Here is a 16638-nt window from a genome sequence, read left to right as displayed (position 1 = left end):
GGGTGCCTGCACAGAGACTGGAGCAGTGCCAGGGTCCCTCTGCAACATAGGTTGTACCGGGGTGGCCACAGTGGGAGATTCCAGGTAAGTCGTGCAACTCAGGAGCATTTGTAACGCCATGGCAAACTCCATGTGATCCAGTTCATCCAATCTGGAAAAAAATATTACCAACAAGTGAATTGACTGCATCTTCTGAATTCATAACCTTCGCCTACTTCAAAAACCATTAAATCAGGCCAAGACAGAAGTACAGTTAAATCACACATGTTTAATCATAAAAGTAAAAAGAACAAACGTAGTCAAAACATAGCCAAAGTTCAGTATCTGGAACGGCTAGCCAGCCAAGCCAGAAGTCAGGGATCAATGTAGTGGAACAGCAAGCAGGATCTGGAGCCAGAAGGGATGTCAGCAGAGCAAGTCTTGAACAGGATCGCAGGAGTTCCTGTGATGTGAACAAGGCAAAGGCCTTGTTCTGGACTGGACTTAAGTAGGCAGGAATGACGAGCAGGATATCATCAACAGCTGAGTAACTGTGGAGAGATAGGAGCTGGCAATTAGCCAACAGCTGAGCGGCCAGCTCAGAGAAGGAAAGGCTGAGCCCAGCCCTGACAATCATCTTGACCATTTCTTCTATGTATTTCAAGGGACAAGGTCTGCTTCTTCAGGAAGAACACTCTGCCCAGGCACTCTGCCTGGTTTTGCAAATCAACTGACAGAGAGCCGTGAAGCAGATTTTACCTTTTATCTAAACCTTAAATATGAGTAAGAAAGTTGGATGACTTTAAGATATTGTCCATTGAACCATTCTTGCATCTTGACGGGAGGCGGTGGGTGTTGAAGTTCATTCATCTATGGGGCTTGCTGTTTTACAATTTTTTTGTTGATTTCACATTTTGTCAATATCTAGAACAGGCATTTAAAAAGTGTTGTTCTTTCTGAAGAAGCAGGCCTTGTCCTGTGAAGCACATCAAAGAAATGGTCAAGATGATATGCATGGTCATCTACTGTGGAGTCATCACTATGTAACTTTCTAATTGGAGTTTATAACATGTGAGAACAAGTCCTTGTTAGATGTGCAATTTATCCTTTCAACAAATTTTTGTATGCTGTAATAATAAAAATATTTCTTTTAACTAATGGTGTGGTACCATTAAAGTCCCACTTGGCTTTTTTTTTCTATATGCTTATGTAATACTAAAGGATGTGGTACCAGTAAATCCACCAAGCATAGGAGGAGGTCATACTGTCCACCTTCCACCAACATTAATTATTGTACATGTAAAATTGTTAGGTACTTTCAAACAATATTATCTAGTAGGCATTATTGAATGTTCTGACAAGATTTTTTTTTTTATAAATATTAGTTTAAAACCCTCACATGTGGCTATCTTTCAGATCGCTATACAGGTCAGCTATCAAACTCTTTGGGTGTCACTTTAACTTTGGCATACCATTTTTTGTACTGAATGATTGTCTTAAAGGAACATTTTTTTTATTCCCATTTTAAGTATTTCTGTTAACAGAATAACATTTAAAATAACATTACAGTATATCATTTAGCAGGCCTGTTTAGGCATGTTTGTGACTTTATTAACGCAGCCTCTTAATATAAGGATGTAGAGCTAGACAAACAATTGGTACTATCACGATCATTCAAGGGAATCATAAATACCCTCCTTTAAATCATGTGGCATTTGTTAAAAAATTTGTGATTTTATCCAGAGATCAATGTTGAGGCTTTATTACTCCTCCAAAAACATTGGGATAAATCTCATATCGTAATTTCCCATCTCACTTCTGGACAATATTATGAAAATAATATACTAAATGTGGAGGAAAACAGAATCTTGAGCAGCTGCACATCGCAACCAGTCAGCTTCTTTCTTTCATTCCCAAAGCTTAAAGTGGTCATAAACCTCAGACATTATTATTATTATTATACAGGTTTTATATAGCGCCAACAGTTTGCTGAGCGCGTTATAACATGAGGGTAGACATTACAGTTACATTACAATTTGGTACAAGAGGAATCAGAGTGCCCTGCTCGTTAGAGCTTACAATCTAAAAAGGAAGGGCCAATTCTAGCAAGGGAGGACACATGTATTAGGGTCTGAGAAGGCTGCACACCCCGATACAAAAATTTGAAAGAAAATTTGTCCGAAGGTTCCCCATGGGGTTTTTTAGCAGCAATTGAGAGACACAAAATAGATAATCATATTAATCGTTATTGCATTTTTATGTCTATATGTTTCGCTCTACACTGTACCAGAGCCTATATTTTAATACATTTTTGAATTACAATGATGTTCAATCCTTTTGGCTAATAAATCAACATTTTTTATGAAGATTTTGTGTCTTTCAATTGCTGCTAAAAAAAACAAACCATGGGGAACCTTCAGAATAAATTTTCTTTTAAACCTCAGACATTAATCACTTGCCTACTGGGCACTTAAACCCCCTTCCTGCCCAGGCCAATTTTCAGCTTTCAGCGCTGTCGCAATTTGAATGACAATTGCGTGGTCATGCAACACTGTACCCAAATGACATGTTTTTCACACAAATAGAGCTTTCTTTTGGTGGTATGTAATCACTGCTGTTTTTTTTAACCTCTTGCTTACTGGGCACTTAAACCCCCTTCCTGCCCAGACCAATTTTCAGCTTTCAGCGCTGTCGCACTTTGAATGACAATTGCGCAGTAATGCTACACTGCACTCAAATGAAATATTTATAATTTTTTTTAAACAAATGGAGCTTTCTTTTGGTGGTATTTAATCACCATTTGGGTTTTTATTTTTACTAAACAAATAAAAAAGGCAGAAATTTTTAAAAAAAACAAAAAAACCTTTCATAGTTTTTTTATAAAATTTTGCAAATGGGTAATTTTTCTCCTTCATTGATAGGGTGGCACTGATGAGCGGCACTGATGGGTGGCACTGATAGATGTCACTGCTGGGCACTGATAGGCAGCACTGGTAATGATGCACTGATTGGTGATTTATAGGCGGCTCTGTGGGCACTGATAGGTGGCACTTAGGGCACTGATAGGTGACACTGTGGGCACTGGTAAGTGACGCTGGTGGGCACTGGTAGGTGAAAAAAAAAACAAGTGTAGGCGCAAAAAACTATGGCTCATTTTATCTCCCAATACCAACAATTAGAACATTACATATAGAGTCTCAATTATTCCATATGAGGAAAAGAGGGGGTAAATTAGGGAAAACGGGGGAAATAAAGTCCAGTAACTCTTAGGGCTGCCATCATAGGTGAAAAGAAACCAGGTTCCAAACTGCAGAAAGAAAACACGGAAAGAGGCGCCTCTAAGAGTAGATGTTTTAAAACACTTTAATTTGCATACAGTTATGCACTCACATTTAGGAGAAGTAAAACAAGCATTTCAGTCACAGTAAGTCTCAGTGGTCACCCCTAGTCGCTGTTCCCTCCGTCCGTGTTGCTCTGTCTGAGAGAGTATCACTCCATACGGATGGATGCCGGTGTCCTGTCACATTGTGTCCCCCATCGGATAGTGTCCGCTGTGCCTGCATGCGCAGTACACAGGACACACAGATTCCGAAAATACCCGAAGATGAACGGCGCCTGCGCCGTGAGTCCAGGTTCTAGCCCCACCATCCAAGTGGACATAGAGTTGGAATAAAAAGAGCTGAGCGCAGCGAGGCCGTGCCCGAAACATGGCGAGCGAAGCGAGCCTGTGAGGGGCCCTCTAATATTTGCAGCCCTATGTCCACTTGGATGGACACACGGCTGGAAGCCCTATGTCCACTTGGATGGACATGGAAGTTCATCTTCGGAGATTTTACAACTCTCCTTCTGTTCCATACTGCGCAAGCGCTGTGCCTGCGCAATATGGGGCGGACACTATCCGATGGGTGGGTGCTATATGCCAGAACACCGGCTGCTGTGGAGGAACTCTGGGATCAGATTGAGGCTTAGAACTCAGAGCAGAAATGGCAGCAGGGAGATGGCGTCACCAACAGTGGACGTGTTACTTGAGCATGTGCGCTGCAGTCGTACGACAAGCCATCCTCCTTTTTCAACAGACTTAGTGGAGTGGACAGTATAGGCTTGTTATAAGGGGACGGTGGACTCGGGAGGGGTGGAGAAATTGAAAGCAAAGGGAGGGCTATACTGTTTAAACATGCTGATATGCGGTGGAAGACAATAGGATAAAAAGCACACATACACATGCAGATATAAACCATTAAGAGATGCTAAAATAAATATTTAAAAAAACTTATCAAATACATCAATTGAATGCACTGTAGAAATGTATAAACAAGCATATCAATCCTGAAAGTTTAATACGTTAATTGATCATAATAATTTAGAAAAAATGTATATAATAATTTAGGAAAAAAAGTTAAAAATATATATATATGTATAAACATATTGAACAATAGAACATATAAGAAAACTATATATGAAAGGTCTGTCAATAGATATACATACAGCTATAACAGTAAAAAAACCACAAATACCAATATTAATAGATACATTTAAAAATAACAAATTTAAATGCATGAATTATATTGGAAATTGTATAAAATAAATTAAAATGAAAGACGAATGATGAATGAGCCAGATGATCATGCACATATTTATATAAAACTGGCAAAGAGATTACTCTGAGGACCACAAATTTGATCCACTGTCAGTGTTAATATTAAATATATGATATCGAGGAATGGGAAAAATAGAGGTAATGTTTATAAAAGTATTAATTATATTGAGTGACTAATTAAAATATTATTGTTTAATGGAGGGATGGAAGAGGGGTAAAGAAAGGGGATAGGGAGGGGAAGGAAATGAGTGGAGAACAAGGGGGGGGGGGGGAATGAGAAACCTAAATTAAAATAAAATAAATACAGGATTAAAAATTATTATATGACTATTTGGATATAAAGTATGTATATCTAAATAATGGTCAAAATTTCAATACCCTCATTGATACCACCGGGCAAAAGGGCATCCAAGTTGTAGATCCAGAATGTTTCTCTAGAGCAGAGTTTTTTTAAACGCTCTGCGGCAGAGAGGGAACTGGGTATCTGTTCTATAACCCACACTAGTAGGCCATTTGTGGAATGTTGGTGGGCCTGTGAGAAATGTCTAGGGACACTATGTCATCATTCCCTCCTTCAATGAGTCTTCTATGCTCACCGAACCTTGTCCTAAGAGCTTGTATAGTGCGGCCTACATGAATTAGGCCACATGGGCAGGTGAGCCCATACACCACAAAGTCTGTTGAGCAATTGTAAAATTCTTTCAATAGATATGTTTTGCCTTTTGAAATTAAAGGGGTTGTAAAGGTAAATTTTTTATTTTCTACATAGATTCCTTTAAGCTAGTGCATTGTTGGTTCACTTATCTTTTCCTTCGATTTCCCTTCTAAATGTTTTTTTTTCTTTGTTTTCTTTGTCTGAATTTCTCACTTCCTGTTCCCCCTCAGTAAGCTGTTCAGTAAGCTGTTCTGGCTGACTAACCACCAGCTCGGATGATGGTGAGAAGTTTACTGAGGAGAAACAGGAAGTGAGATATTCAGACAAAGAAAAAAAACATTTAGAAGGGAAATCGAAGGAAAAGGTAAGTGAACCAACAATGCACTAGCTTAAAGGAAACTATGTAGAAAATAAAAAAATTACCTTTACAACCCCTTTAAGGATTTTTGGCCATGTTTGACAAATTTGCAGGTCTTGCAAAGAGTCTTGTGACACTGGTACATTCCAACCAGTGGTATAAGTACTGGCTTGATGGAGGGGACTGTGCTGGATTTGATTTTGCTAGGAGCAGTTCTAGTCTTTTAACCACTTCCCGACCGCCTCACACAGATATACTGTGGCAGAAGGGCACGTACAGACAGATTAATGTTCCTGTACGTTGCCCTTTAAGAGAAGGCTTGCGGGCACCCGCCGAGAGCTCCATGAGCGAGATTGTGGGTCCCGCGGACTAGATGTCCGCGGGGATAGTTGCGATCATCTCACTGAAAGGAAGAACGGGGAAATGCTGATGTAAACAAGCATTTCCCCATTCTGCCTAATGACACTGGCACTGATCACAGCTCCCTGTGATCGGGAGCGGTGATCAGTGTCATGTCACACACAGCCCCTCCCCCCCACAGTTAGAATCACTCCCTAGGACACATTTAACCCCTACAGCACCACTTAGTGGTTAACCCCTTCACTGCCAGTCACATTTACACAGTAATCAATGCATTTTTAATTGCACCGATCACTGTAAAAATGTGAACGGTCCCAAACTCACACCAAAAGTGTCCGATGTGTCCGCCATAATGTCGCAGTCCCAAAAAAATCGCTGATCGCTGCCATTACTAGTAAAAAAATAATAAAAATGCCATAAAACTATCCCCTATTTTGTAGACACTATAACTTTTGCGCAAAAGTTAATCAATAAAAGTTTATTGCGATTTTTTAAAAAAATTTTTACCAAAAATATGTAGAAGAATACGTATCGGCCTAAACTGAGGAAAAAAATGTTTTTTTTTATATATTTTTGGGGGATATTTATTATAGCAAAAAGTAAAAAAGAATTAGTTTTTTTCAAAATTTTTGCAATTTTTTTGTTCATATCGCAAAAAATAAAAACCGCAGAGGTGATCAAATTCCATCAAAAGGCAGCTCTATTTGTGGGGAAAAAGAACGTCAATTTTGTTTGGGAGCCATGTCGCATGACCGCTTAATTGTCAGTTAAAGCGACGCAATGCCGAATCTCAAAAAGTGCTCTGGTCTTTGGCCACTAAATGGTCCGGGGCTTAAGTGGTTAAATTCGATGCAATCCAATAGGTCACCCTAGGATGTTCAGGGATGACAGTTTTAAGGTCTGGATCTTGTAATAGGATACCCCAGTGTTTGGCCAGTATATTTTCCATCTTTTTGAACTAAAAGTGGAATGTGGTGGTGAATCGGATGGAATGATCTTCAGGTTCACGGATCTTTTTTGGAGGTTTGCCTTTGAGGTAGTGATTGTATGCCTTATCAACAAGGTGCTCAGGATATTGCTTATCACTAAACTTTTTCTTTAGTAAAATACTCTGACCAATGTAATCTCTATCTCTAGTACAGTTTTGTTGCAAGCGGCAAAATTGTCCCTTAGGGATGTTGGCAATCCATTTAGGATAATGGCAGCTATTATAATGTAAGTATGAATTACCGTATTTATCGGCGTATAACACGCACTTTTTCCCCCTTAAAATCGGGGGAAAGTCGTGGGTGCGTGTTATACGCCGATCCCCACTGTCTGCGAGTCAAAAATACAGAGCGCGGCCGAAAAATACAGAGCGCCGCCGAAAAATACTGAGCGCGGCCGAAAAATACCGAGCACGGCCGGAAAATACCGAGCCGATTGCTCGGCTCCGCTCGTAGTCCCGCCTCCCTGCTGTTTCTCTAGCGAGCGCTGCCGAAAAAGACCGAGCCATCTGTACCGTGTACTCGGCTCGGCTCGGCTTGCAGTCCCGCCCATACTGGGTGGGACTGCGAGCGGAGCCCAGCCGAATACACAGTACAGACGGCTCTGTCTTTTTCGGCAGCGCTCGCTAGAGAAACAGCAGGGAGGCGGGACTACGAGCGGAGCCGAGCAAGTCGGCTCGGTCTTTTTTGGCGGCGCTCGCTCGGTCTGTCTCAGCGGCGGGAAATTTAAACATGGCCAAGCTGCAAATGACACTGCAAAGCTGCAAATGACACTGCAAAGCTGCAAACAGCGTGGGGCAAGCTGCAAATGACACTGATCATTCTGCAATGATGGACAAGGCTGCAGATGCACACTGATAAGACTGCATTGACTGGCATTTAAATGTAAGGTTTTTTTTCCTTAAACTTCCCTCCTAAAACTTTTTTCCTTAAAATGCCCTCCTAAACTTGGGGTGCGTGTTATACGCCGGTGCGTGTTATACCCCGATAAATACGGTACCAGCGGTTGGTTTGCTAAAGTTTTTAGCAAAATGGCAGAGGAATCAACATCATGGCCTAGAATTATCAATTACTGAAGTGAAAGACAAACCACACTGGTTGTCATTACAGTAATTGAGAAAAGGATATATAGAATCAGTGGTGCCGTCCCAGATAACAATTATGTCATCTATATACAGAAAACAATATTAGCAGAAAAATGATTATTTTGGAGGATATGATGATTCTCCCAATAGCCCATGGCCAAATTTGCGTATGAGGGAGCAAAATTGGCACCCATTGCCGTGCCCTGCAACTGTAAATAAAAATCTCCATCAAAATTAAAATAGTTGTGTGCAAGGCAAAAATGTGTAGCATCTACGATAAAAGATGCCTGTCAGGGATTTATCAACAGATCCTGTGCTAAAAAGTGCTCCGAGGCCATTAGGCCAAAGGTATTAGGGATGGATGTGTACAAAGAGCTTTCATCAAGTGAGAGCCATATGCAAGTCAGCTCCCACCTGTATGAAGACAATGATTCCAAAAGATGTGTCCCATCTCTAATATAGGACTGCAGTTGATGCACTATATGGGCTGTAAGAATTGGTCAGTGTAGAGACTGCGGCCACAATGGGTTTACTTGGGGGAAGTTCTAAATTTTTGTGCACTTTAGGAAGGTAGTAAAAATATTGTACCCGATAGAAGTCTTTATGTAAAAAAAGATTTTTCCATTTTATTTATGATGCCGTCCTGTAATGCTGAAGTTACTAGAAAGTCGACTTCTTTGGCAAATTCAAGCCTCAGATCTTTTATAATTTTCATGTACGTTGTACCATCAGAAAGCAATCTCTTAGCTTCACACATATAATCATCTTTGTCTTGTAGCACTATCCCTCCCCCCTTGTCTGCCAATTTAATTATATGTCTTTAGTCTCAGTCAGAAATTGCAGTGATTTTATTTCAGGTGGGGAGAGATTATTAGTTTTAGAGAGAACAGATGATTGGCACAATTTAAGCAGATATGCATATACTACTCTGTAAAAGCTTTCCAAGTAGGGGCCCTTGGCATGAGATGGATTTAAAATGGACTTGAGCCTAATTGAAGTATGTACTATAGGATGTGAAGTAGCAGAATGCTGCTTGAAGAGACTCAGGGGGTCTTCATCAAATATTAAGTTGTCTAAAGTGTCTATAGAACAGGTGTCCAAGGGAAACTGTTCATTGGCCATAGCAGATGGAGATGTGGGGAGTAAGGCCATGGGCCACAAGTTATTCTTATCTTTAACATAGTAATACCTTTTTATGGTGAGATTACGTATGAACTTATTGAGATCCCTAAAAAGTGAAAATGGATTAGGTTTATTGACTGGAGCGAGATTGAGACCTTGGCTTAACAGTGAGGTATCAGCAGTGGAAAGGGTGTCCGAAGATAAATTAAATATTTTCATAGTTTTCTGATTTTCAGGGTATTGTGATTGATTCTTAGATCATCCTCCTCTGCAACCGCTCCTGTTAGTTTTCTTTTTTTGGAGGTTGCTAGAGGACAACTGAGCACTAAAAATGAGGGTGTAAGAGGAAAACTAGTGGGCAAACCTGTGGAAGTAGAGGGTAATTGCTGATCACTACTGGATAGAGAAAGGGAAATATCAGTGGTTGTACCTGGGGATCCAGTATTGACTAAATTTGTAGAGACATGGGTACCAATAACCGCATCTCTAAAGGTAGTATGTACCTCAGTGGTGGAACTATGAGGCTGTGAAGGAGGGAGGATTTTAGACTGGGAACCAATGGTACTAACTTGATGAGCAACAGATGATCTATTGTAGAAATTATTCAGAGCACTCAGCAAGTTAGTTTATTCTTGGGATTCTTATCTTTGTTAGTGTTATGAGTACTATCACCATGGCAGCCCAAGTGTTGTCTGCCCAACCTCTGATGCTCATCAGGGATAAGTAGACGTGGTGGTAATACACTCATAAGGGCAGCTGGAGGGCAAGGACCAGAGGGTTGGCTAGAATTGTAAGATTGTGAGATATGGGATGGACAATGGTTATACTGATGAGTAGTTCTTGGTGGGACAGGTAGGTGATGCTGGTGACACATCCACGATTGGGACTGATGTCCCTCTCGCAGCCGCTGGTAATCGACTTTTTTTTCCCTCCTCCCTCTGATAGCGTGAGGAGGAAAAAAAAGACCATTACTAGCTCTGCTTACATCACATGATCATTGGCTGACAGTTGATCACATGTTAAGGGGTCGGGATCGACCCCTTACTACGATCTGTGATCAGGCGAGTCTCATAGACTCACTGATCACAGAGCACGCAGGCCGCTCAAGCATGGGAGGACGTCCAGGGACAAAGTATCCTGATGAAGTCCCCTGATAAAGTCATGTAACAGTGACGAACACGTGCGGGAACACGAGGCACCAGAAGTGACGTGGGCGAGCTCGCAGCTCATTTGTTATATGCCTGTTTGATACTTCTTATTGTGAGTACCTTGATTTTACTTTTACTGTTTTGTCAATAAACATTTGGAAATACTACACTATTGTGCATCCCTCTTTACATCCCTCCATGCCCCATTGCGAGGTTCATTGGATGCGGAAATACCAGGGACAATAGGGGGACTCTGATTCCAGACTAGACACACACATCAGTGGAGCCGGATACACCATACTGGGAGGCTGCCAAGAAACACATTGAGATATAGCCACATACTGTTACCTTACAGCAGTAAGGTAAGGGCACATCTATACATTACTCTGCAGAGAAACCAGGAAATCACCTATCATCAGCACTTTATGCCAGAGGATTGTCACCAGCACCAGCACTTTGTCAATTTATGCTGACACTGCTAATATACAGCCACTTATCTACCTTGCACCTTATATGGACATTACTTATCTTTTTTGCTTTCACCTATAAGAACATTTGCAGCATATACCTATATGGAAACTTCTTTGTATGCTTTTATATGCCTTTTAGGACTTTACCTATTCCTTCAGGATTTATTGCAATAGTAGTGCACCTTCTTTTTGAGCACCGTTTTTTCACTTCATGTGCACACCATATGGATATATTTCCTATCACTGTTCTACGAAGAATCATTTGAGTGTTTGATATACTTTTATTGTCTTAATGATACACTTTTATTGTTTTATCTGAAGAAATCGCAGGGCATGCGACACGTTTTTATACTGCCTAGGACTGGATATATATTGACCTTTGAACATTGCCTCTTTCAACCATATCTTTCATTGAGCACCTTTGCACTTTATTACACACAGTATTTAGGTTCATAGCGCAGCACTACCTTCACTTTATATATTCTCTGGTTTCTGACATTTCCTTCAGTGTTGCAGTATATTGTTTAAAAACACACACATTTGGTAGCGCGGGAATATAATTGTATTATATATTTGCCACTGTTATCATTGCATAGAAAACCACATCACGCCATGATTTGTCTTGTTATTTAATTTCCGGATTTGTGAGTATGGTGTACCTCTGTAACAATTTTGGGTAGCTGCTATTCTTTGCCCAAGCATTTCTTTATATCCTATAAGTCTAGAAAAACTCTGAATAAAAATTTTACAGAAAAAATATTAGAAAAAATAATACAATACAAAAAATGACCTTCCTGTGCCCTGGCTTCCAGTGTTTCTGGGAAGCATGGGCATCATCACCATGCCTCCATGGATAGATGGATGCTAGAAATATCATGAGAATGCTAGTGTCAGTACAGTGACCATGCATATTTGGTTAGCACTGATCACTGTATTAGTATCACTGGTTCCCGAAAAGTGTCAAAAGTGTCAGATGTTCGATTTGTCCGCTGCAATAGCTGAGTCTCGCTAATCACCGCCATTACTAGTAAAAAGTAAAATAAATAAAAATATCCCATAGATTGTAGATGCCCAAACCAATTAATATGCGCTTATTGGGATTTCTTCTTAAAAAAAAAAAAATATGTAGCAGAATATACCGGCCTAAATTTATGAAGAATTTGATTTTTTTTTTTTGGCTTGGTCATGAAAGGGGGGTAAAGTGATTAACTATGAAGATTGATTGTATTTACAATCTAACACACCTGCCCAGAAGTACCTTTTTATGGTTAGGCATTTTCTGTAGATGTGGAAGGTTTAAATAGACTGGGGAAAGATTAGTTAGATAAAGTTAGATAAAGTTTTAACCTGATGGCTATTGCATTGGGACAGAAAGTAAGGATAATCTGCCTATTAAAAACAGACAGCAATAAAAACCCCAACCCTTCAGTTCCAAATAAAACCTGCCGTTTAAAATAAAACCTGAAAAAAGTTCAGGCAAAAACTTTTGGAAGAAGTAGAGAAAGGTTTGGAGTTCTACATGATGGGTATGTTTGTTTGTCTCCTAGGGCATTGGGGAAGCAGGCCTTTTCCTAGGGTCTGCTGTGTTCTTTGCAATAAAGGATGCTTTATCATCTGTCCGAAAGGAAAGAGGCTTGTCAAGGACTTTTACTCTAAACAGCCCTGCAACCCCAGAGAGGATACGTATGGCTTGTGGAGACAAGTTCACTGATATGGTAACTGTTTTATATCTTGCTTTATAGCATAAATTATCCTGCATCACTGTGATTGAAAAAAAAGCAAGATTCATGCATGAAGTTGTTGAAAGGAAACTAGGCCTTTTGTTGTGTTCAGACCTATTGTAAAAAAAACACTAGAAAATTATTGTTGCTACGCCACTTTCCTTTTAAAACACATTTTACATTAGAACCATAATGACGTATTTTAATGGATAAATATCAATCATACTAATTTAAAGATATCATTTAAAAATGATAGATACCAGTCTTTTTTTGGTGCCACTAGATGTATTCGGTCTGACGACATCATTCAATCCATTTTCATTGAGTCTGGGTCAATTAGTTCATCTCTCTGTCACTTTTTCTCCATCTATCAGCATTCTTCTTATTGGCATATAAACTGATTGCCTAGTTTCTGTGCTTCTTTCAATTACACTCCAGCTACGCCATACAGTTGCTGCCAAAGGCTGCTATCAGGTCAAATTCAGGTACTCCTCACATTTAGAACAGCCATTCTCAACCAGGATTCCTTGGAACCCTAGTGTTCCTCCACAGGTCGCTAGGGGTTCCTTGAGCTGTGGCTCATTGACCTACAATTTGATGCAAATTCTTGAGGCCAGTGCCACTTAAAAAAACCAGTGGCATGATACCAATGATTTCTTTAGGTGTCTGGAAGAGTGAGATTCTCAACACCACTGTAAATAGGTATTCTTCCCCTTGATGGACTGGTTCACAGGTTCCCCTTGACCTGAAAATTTATTTCATGGGTTCCTTGGGGGTAAATTGATTGAGAGAAGCTGATTTTAGAAAATACATATAACGCGGTATTAAACCCAAAACCAAAAATATTAATATATTGCAGCTTATCAATCATTAGATTTGGTGGCTGCATTCTTTTTCTTATTTAGCCTTTTTTCTATCTGTTTTCACCTATGATCTGGCCAGTAACACAGCTCCTGTATTAGGTTACTTTAACGCCCATTACACATTCTACGTGCCGCGTTTGCACCAGCTCAGCAGCCTATTCATTTGATCATCGAGATCCTACGGGGTAAATGATCTATATCAAGATGCAACTCAACTCAATTCAACCTACGGGAATACACAGGGAAAATGTCCCCACACTTTTTCAAAATGGCAGCCGCCTGGTGCTTTTTCACCACATGGTTTCATTCACCTGAAAATGCACTGCATTTTGGCTGCGGTGTGGTTAATGTATTCTCTGCATTAAGGTAAAAAACCTTACAATAGCAGCACCCCCCTGCACCTCCTTAAATACTTACCTGTATTGATCCAGTGCTGTGCCTGGCTTCAGTTCTTCTCTACTTTTCCTTCTCTCACAAGTGTCACTGAGAGCAGCAGGAGCTGTTGGCCGTCATTCAACCCATGTGTACAGCAGACAGTCTGACAGAAGCCGGCCGTTTGTCTGTCTTCTGTCGAATGGGCATGACCAAAAAAGGTCTGCCAACCGGCACCTATTCAGTCCTCTCAGCCAATGTAAAAACTGACAGGTGTTCTAATCCCTGTCCACACTATCTAAAACTAAAAAAAAGTTTTGCCTTTAGTTCTACTTTTTGAGGGAAAAAAATAAGACTTTACAATTACTTTAAGCTGTGAAAAGCAGCGAGATATGGTTGTACACATGCCACGGCAAAAATACCTCCTGTTGCAATAAGTTCAAGTGAATGCTGCTGTGCCTCAACTGCCCTATGACTGTGTGCCTTGCATGTAGTGGTAGCACAGTGGTGTGGACTTTTGAGGGTTTAACCACTTCCCGACCCGCGCACGCCGATGTACGTCGGCAGAATGGCATGGGCGGGCATATTGGAGTACAGGTATGTCCATTTCTATATGCCGCCCTGCCATTGCGTGCGCACCACCAGCGGCGCGCTCGCGTGCCGGTCGGGACCCCCGTGTGTCCGGTCACAGGTCCCGCGGACTCGATCGCCGCGGGGATACCCGCGATCATCTCACGGGGCAGCTGAATGGGGAGATGCCGTTGTAAACAGCATTTCCCTGTGCTGCCTAGCAACAAGTGACACTGATCTCTGCTTCATGTGATTGGAGCAGAGATCAGTGTTCACTAACACAAAGCCCAGCCCCCCACAGTTAGTAACACGCTCTTAGGAACACTTAACCCCTACACTGCCACCCCCTGGTTGACCCCTTCACTGCCAGTGTCATTTACACAGGAATCAGTGCATTTGTACAGCACAGGTTGCTGTATAAATGACAATGGTCCCAAAAATGTGTCAAAAATGTCCGATGTGTCCGCCATAATGTCGCAGTCACAATAAAAATCGCTGATCGCCGCCATTACTAGTTAAAAATTTTTTTTATAAAACTGCCATAAAACTATCCCCTATTTTGTAAACGCTATAACTTTTGCGCAGACCAATCAATAATCGCTTATTGCGATTTTTTTACCAAAAATATGTAGAAGTATACGTATCGGCCTAAACTGAGGGAAAAATATTTTTTTTTGGATATTTTTGGGGGATATTTATTATAACAAAAAGTAAAAAATAATAAATTTTTTTTCAAAATTGTCGCTCTATTTTTGTTTATAGTGCAAAAAATAAAAACCGCAAGGGTGATCAAATACCACCAAAAAGGTCTATTTGTGGGGAAAAAAGGACATCAATTTTGTTTGGGAGCCACGTCGCATGACCGCGCAATTGTCAGTTAAAGCAGCGCAGTGCCGAATCGCAAAAAGTGGTCTGGTCTTAAGCCAGCAAAATGGTCCGGTCTGAAAGTGGTTAAACAGGAGCTGAGGAAGTAAAATATCACCTCCCAGCTGCCCTCTGAAAAGTGATCCACTGCAGATAACTTCTCAGAGGAGAGTGAAGGGCTGCTACATTTGCAAATGAGCTGTATAGATCTCAGAACTGAAAGGACAATATTACAAGTCCTTTTGGCAGGTAAAGCAGTTCTCATTTATGTATTTAATCAGTATTTATTGGTTTGCCTAGAGTGATCTCCAGACAAATGGCTAAATACACAGAATTTGGCTTGGTTCACATATGTCCGGACATTGTTTAATTGCGATTTTTAAGGTCCATTGCAGTTTCATTCCTGGGTTAAGGTGCGATTCATGTGAGAATTTTAAATTTGTATGACACTTGAAATCGAACCTGAACCAGGCTAAAAATCAAACTGGACTTTTTTCTAAAAAGGCACCGGGGGCCAGCCTGCACATATGTGAACCGGCTTCATAGAAAGCCAAGTGAATCGGATGCTGTTCAAAACATATCCAATTCGCATATATTTTGAATCGGGCCTAAGTATTACATTTTATAAACCTATTAAAGTCTTTGACCTTGCAGAAGTAAAAAATTAAGCCTTTTTTTCTCAAAGCTAGTTGTCTATTCATATGACAAAATATTGCTACCTGTTCAAGGGAAAAACATGTCACTAGTGTTTAAAAAACAAGTGCGATATCTTATAGACCACATGGAAATTTGCCCTACGCCTACTGGTGGATCATATTTTGCAAGTGGCTACAGCCACTTGCAAGATTACCAGGTGAGTAGGGTGAAATAATTAACAATATCCAAGTGTAAATGGAGTGAGCATTATCCCTGCCTCTTACTTCTTATTTTTCATAATCCAATACATTACAAAAAAATCCAAGGTACAGCTTTGCCTAATGAGAATATGCAAATATTACAAATACCACAATCATTTGTTTAAATATGTTTTTTTATTTTTTTTTAGATCAAAAAGGATGACCCTGCAGATTTCACACCATGGTCAATTGATGTATGAAGAGATACATTTTGGTTTTAAATATACTCATAAAATGCTCATCTTTCAAAACATGTAGCACAAAATACAAAGTAATAAAGGATTTCACATGAGACATGTGACAGAAAACATTTCTTTTATCTGCCTCAAGAAGATGTTATATGAAATTTTGCCACCAACAAATTGTACACTTTGATGATTCTATGCAGTTGAAATGCCTAGAAGATGAAAAAGAAATTATGGTAGAGTTTAGGGGACATTATTTGTAGACATATATTGCCTCTAAGGGTGCTTTTTACCAAATACAAAATGTGTACTTGCCATTGCTGATGACCTTCTGAAAATGCTGGTTGCCTTGCTGTCAATGGCTTGAATACCACCTGATTCACTGATCTGAAGCAAGCATACAGGCA

General features: G+C 40.2%; 1 protein-coding gene across 1 annotated transcript in view; it reads left to right on the top strand.

The window, feature by feature from the left end:
* The window catches only part of LOC143924362 (aldehyde oxidase-like), a 306571-nt gene extending 290233 nt beyond the window's left edge, over window positions 1-16338 (top strand). Inside the window, exons 34-35 of the mRNA XM_077448642.1 lie at window positions 12308-12475; window positions 16196-16338. Coding sequence (XP_077304768.1) covers window positions 12308-12475; window positions 16196-16246 — 219 coding nt within the window. The 3' untranslated portion in view covers window positions 16247-16338. The remainder of the gene's footprint in view (window positions 1-12307; window positions 12476-16195) is intronic.
* Window positions 16339-16638: the final 300 nt, after the last annotated feature.

This window comes from Lithobates pipiens, unplaced genomic scaffold (genome assembly GCF_037356315.1).
Source record: "Lithobates pipiens isolate NorthernLeopardFrog02 unplaced genomic scaffold, aLitPip1_a1.2 Scaffold_22, whole genome shotgun sequence".
Taxonomy (NCBI): Eukaryota; Metazoa; Chordata; class Amphibia; order Anura; family Ranidae; genus Lithobates; species Lithobates pipiens.
Note: the sequence above shows the minus strand (reverse complement) of the source record. Positions and strands in the feature narration are given on the sequence as shown.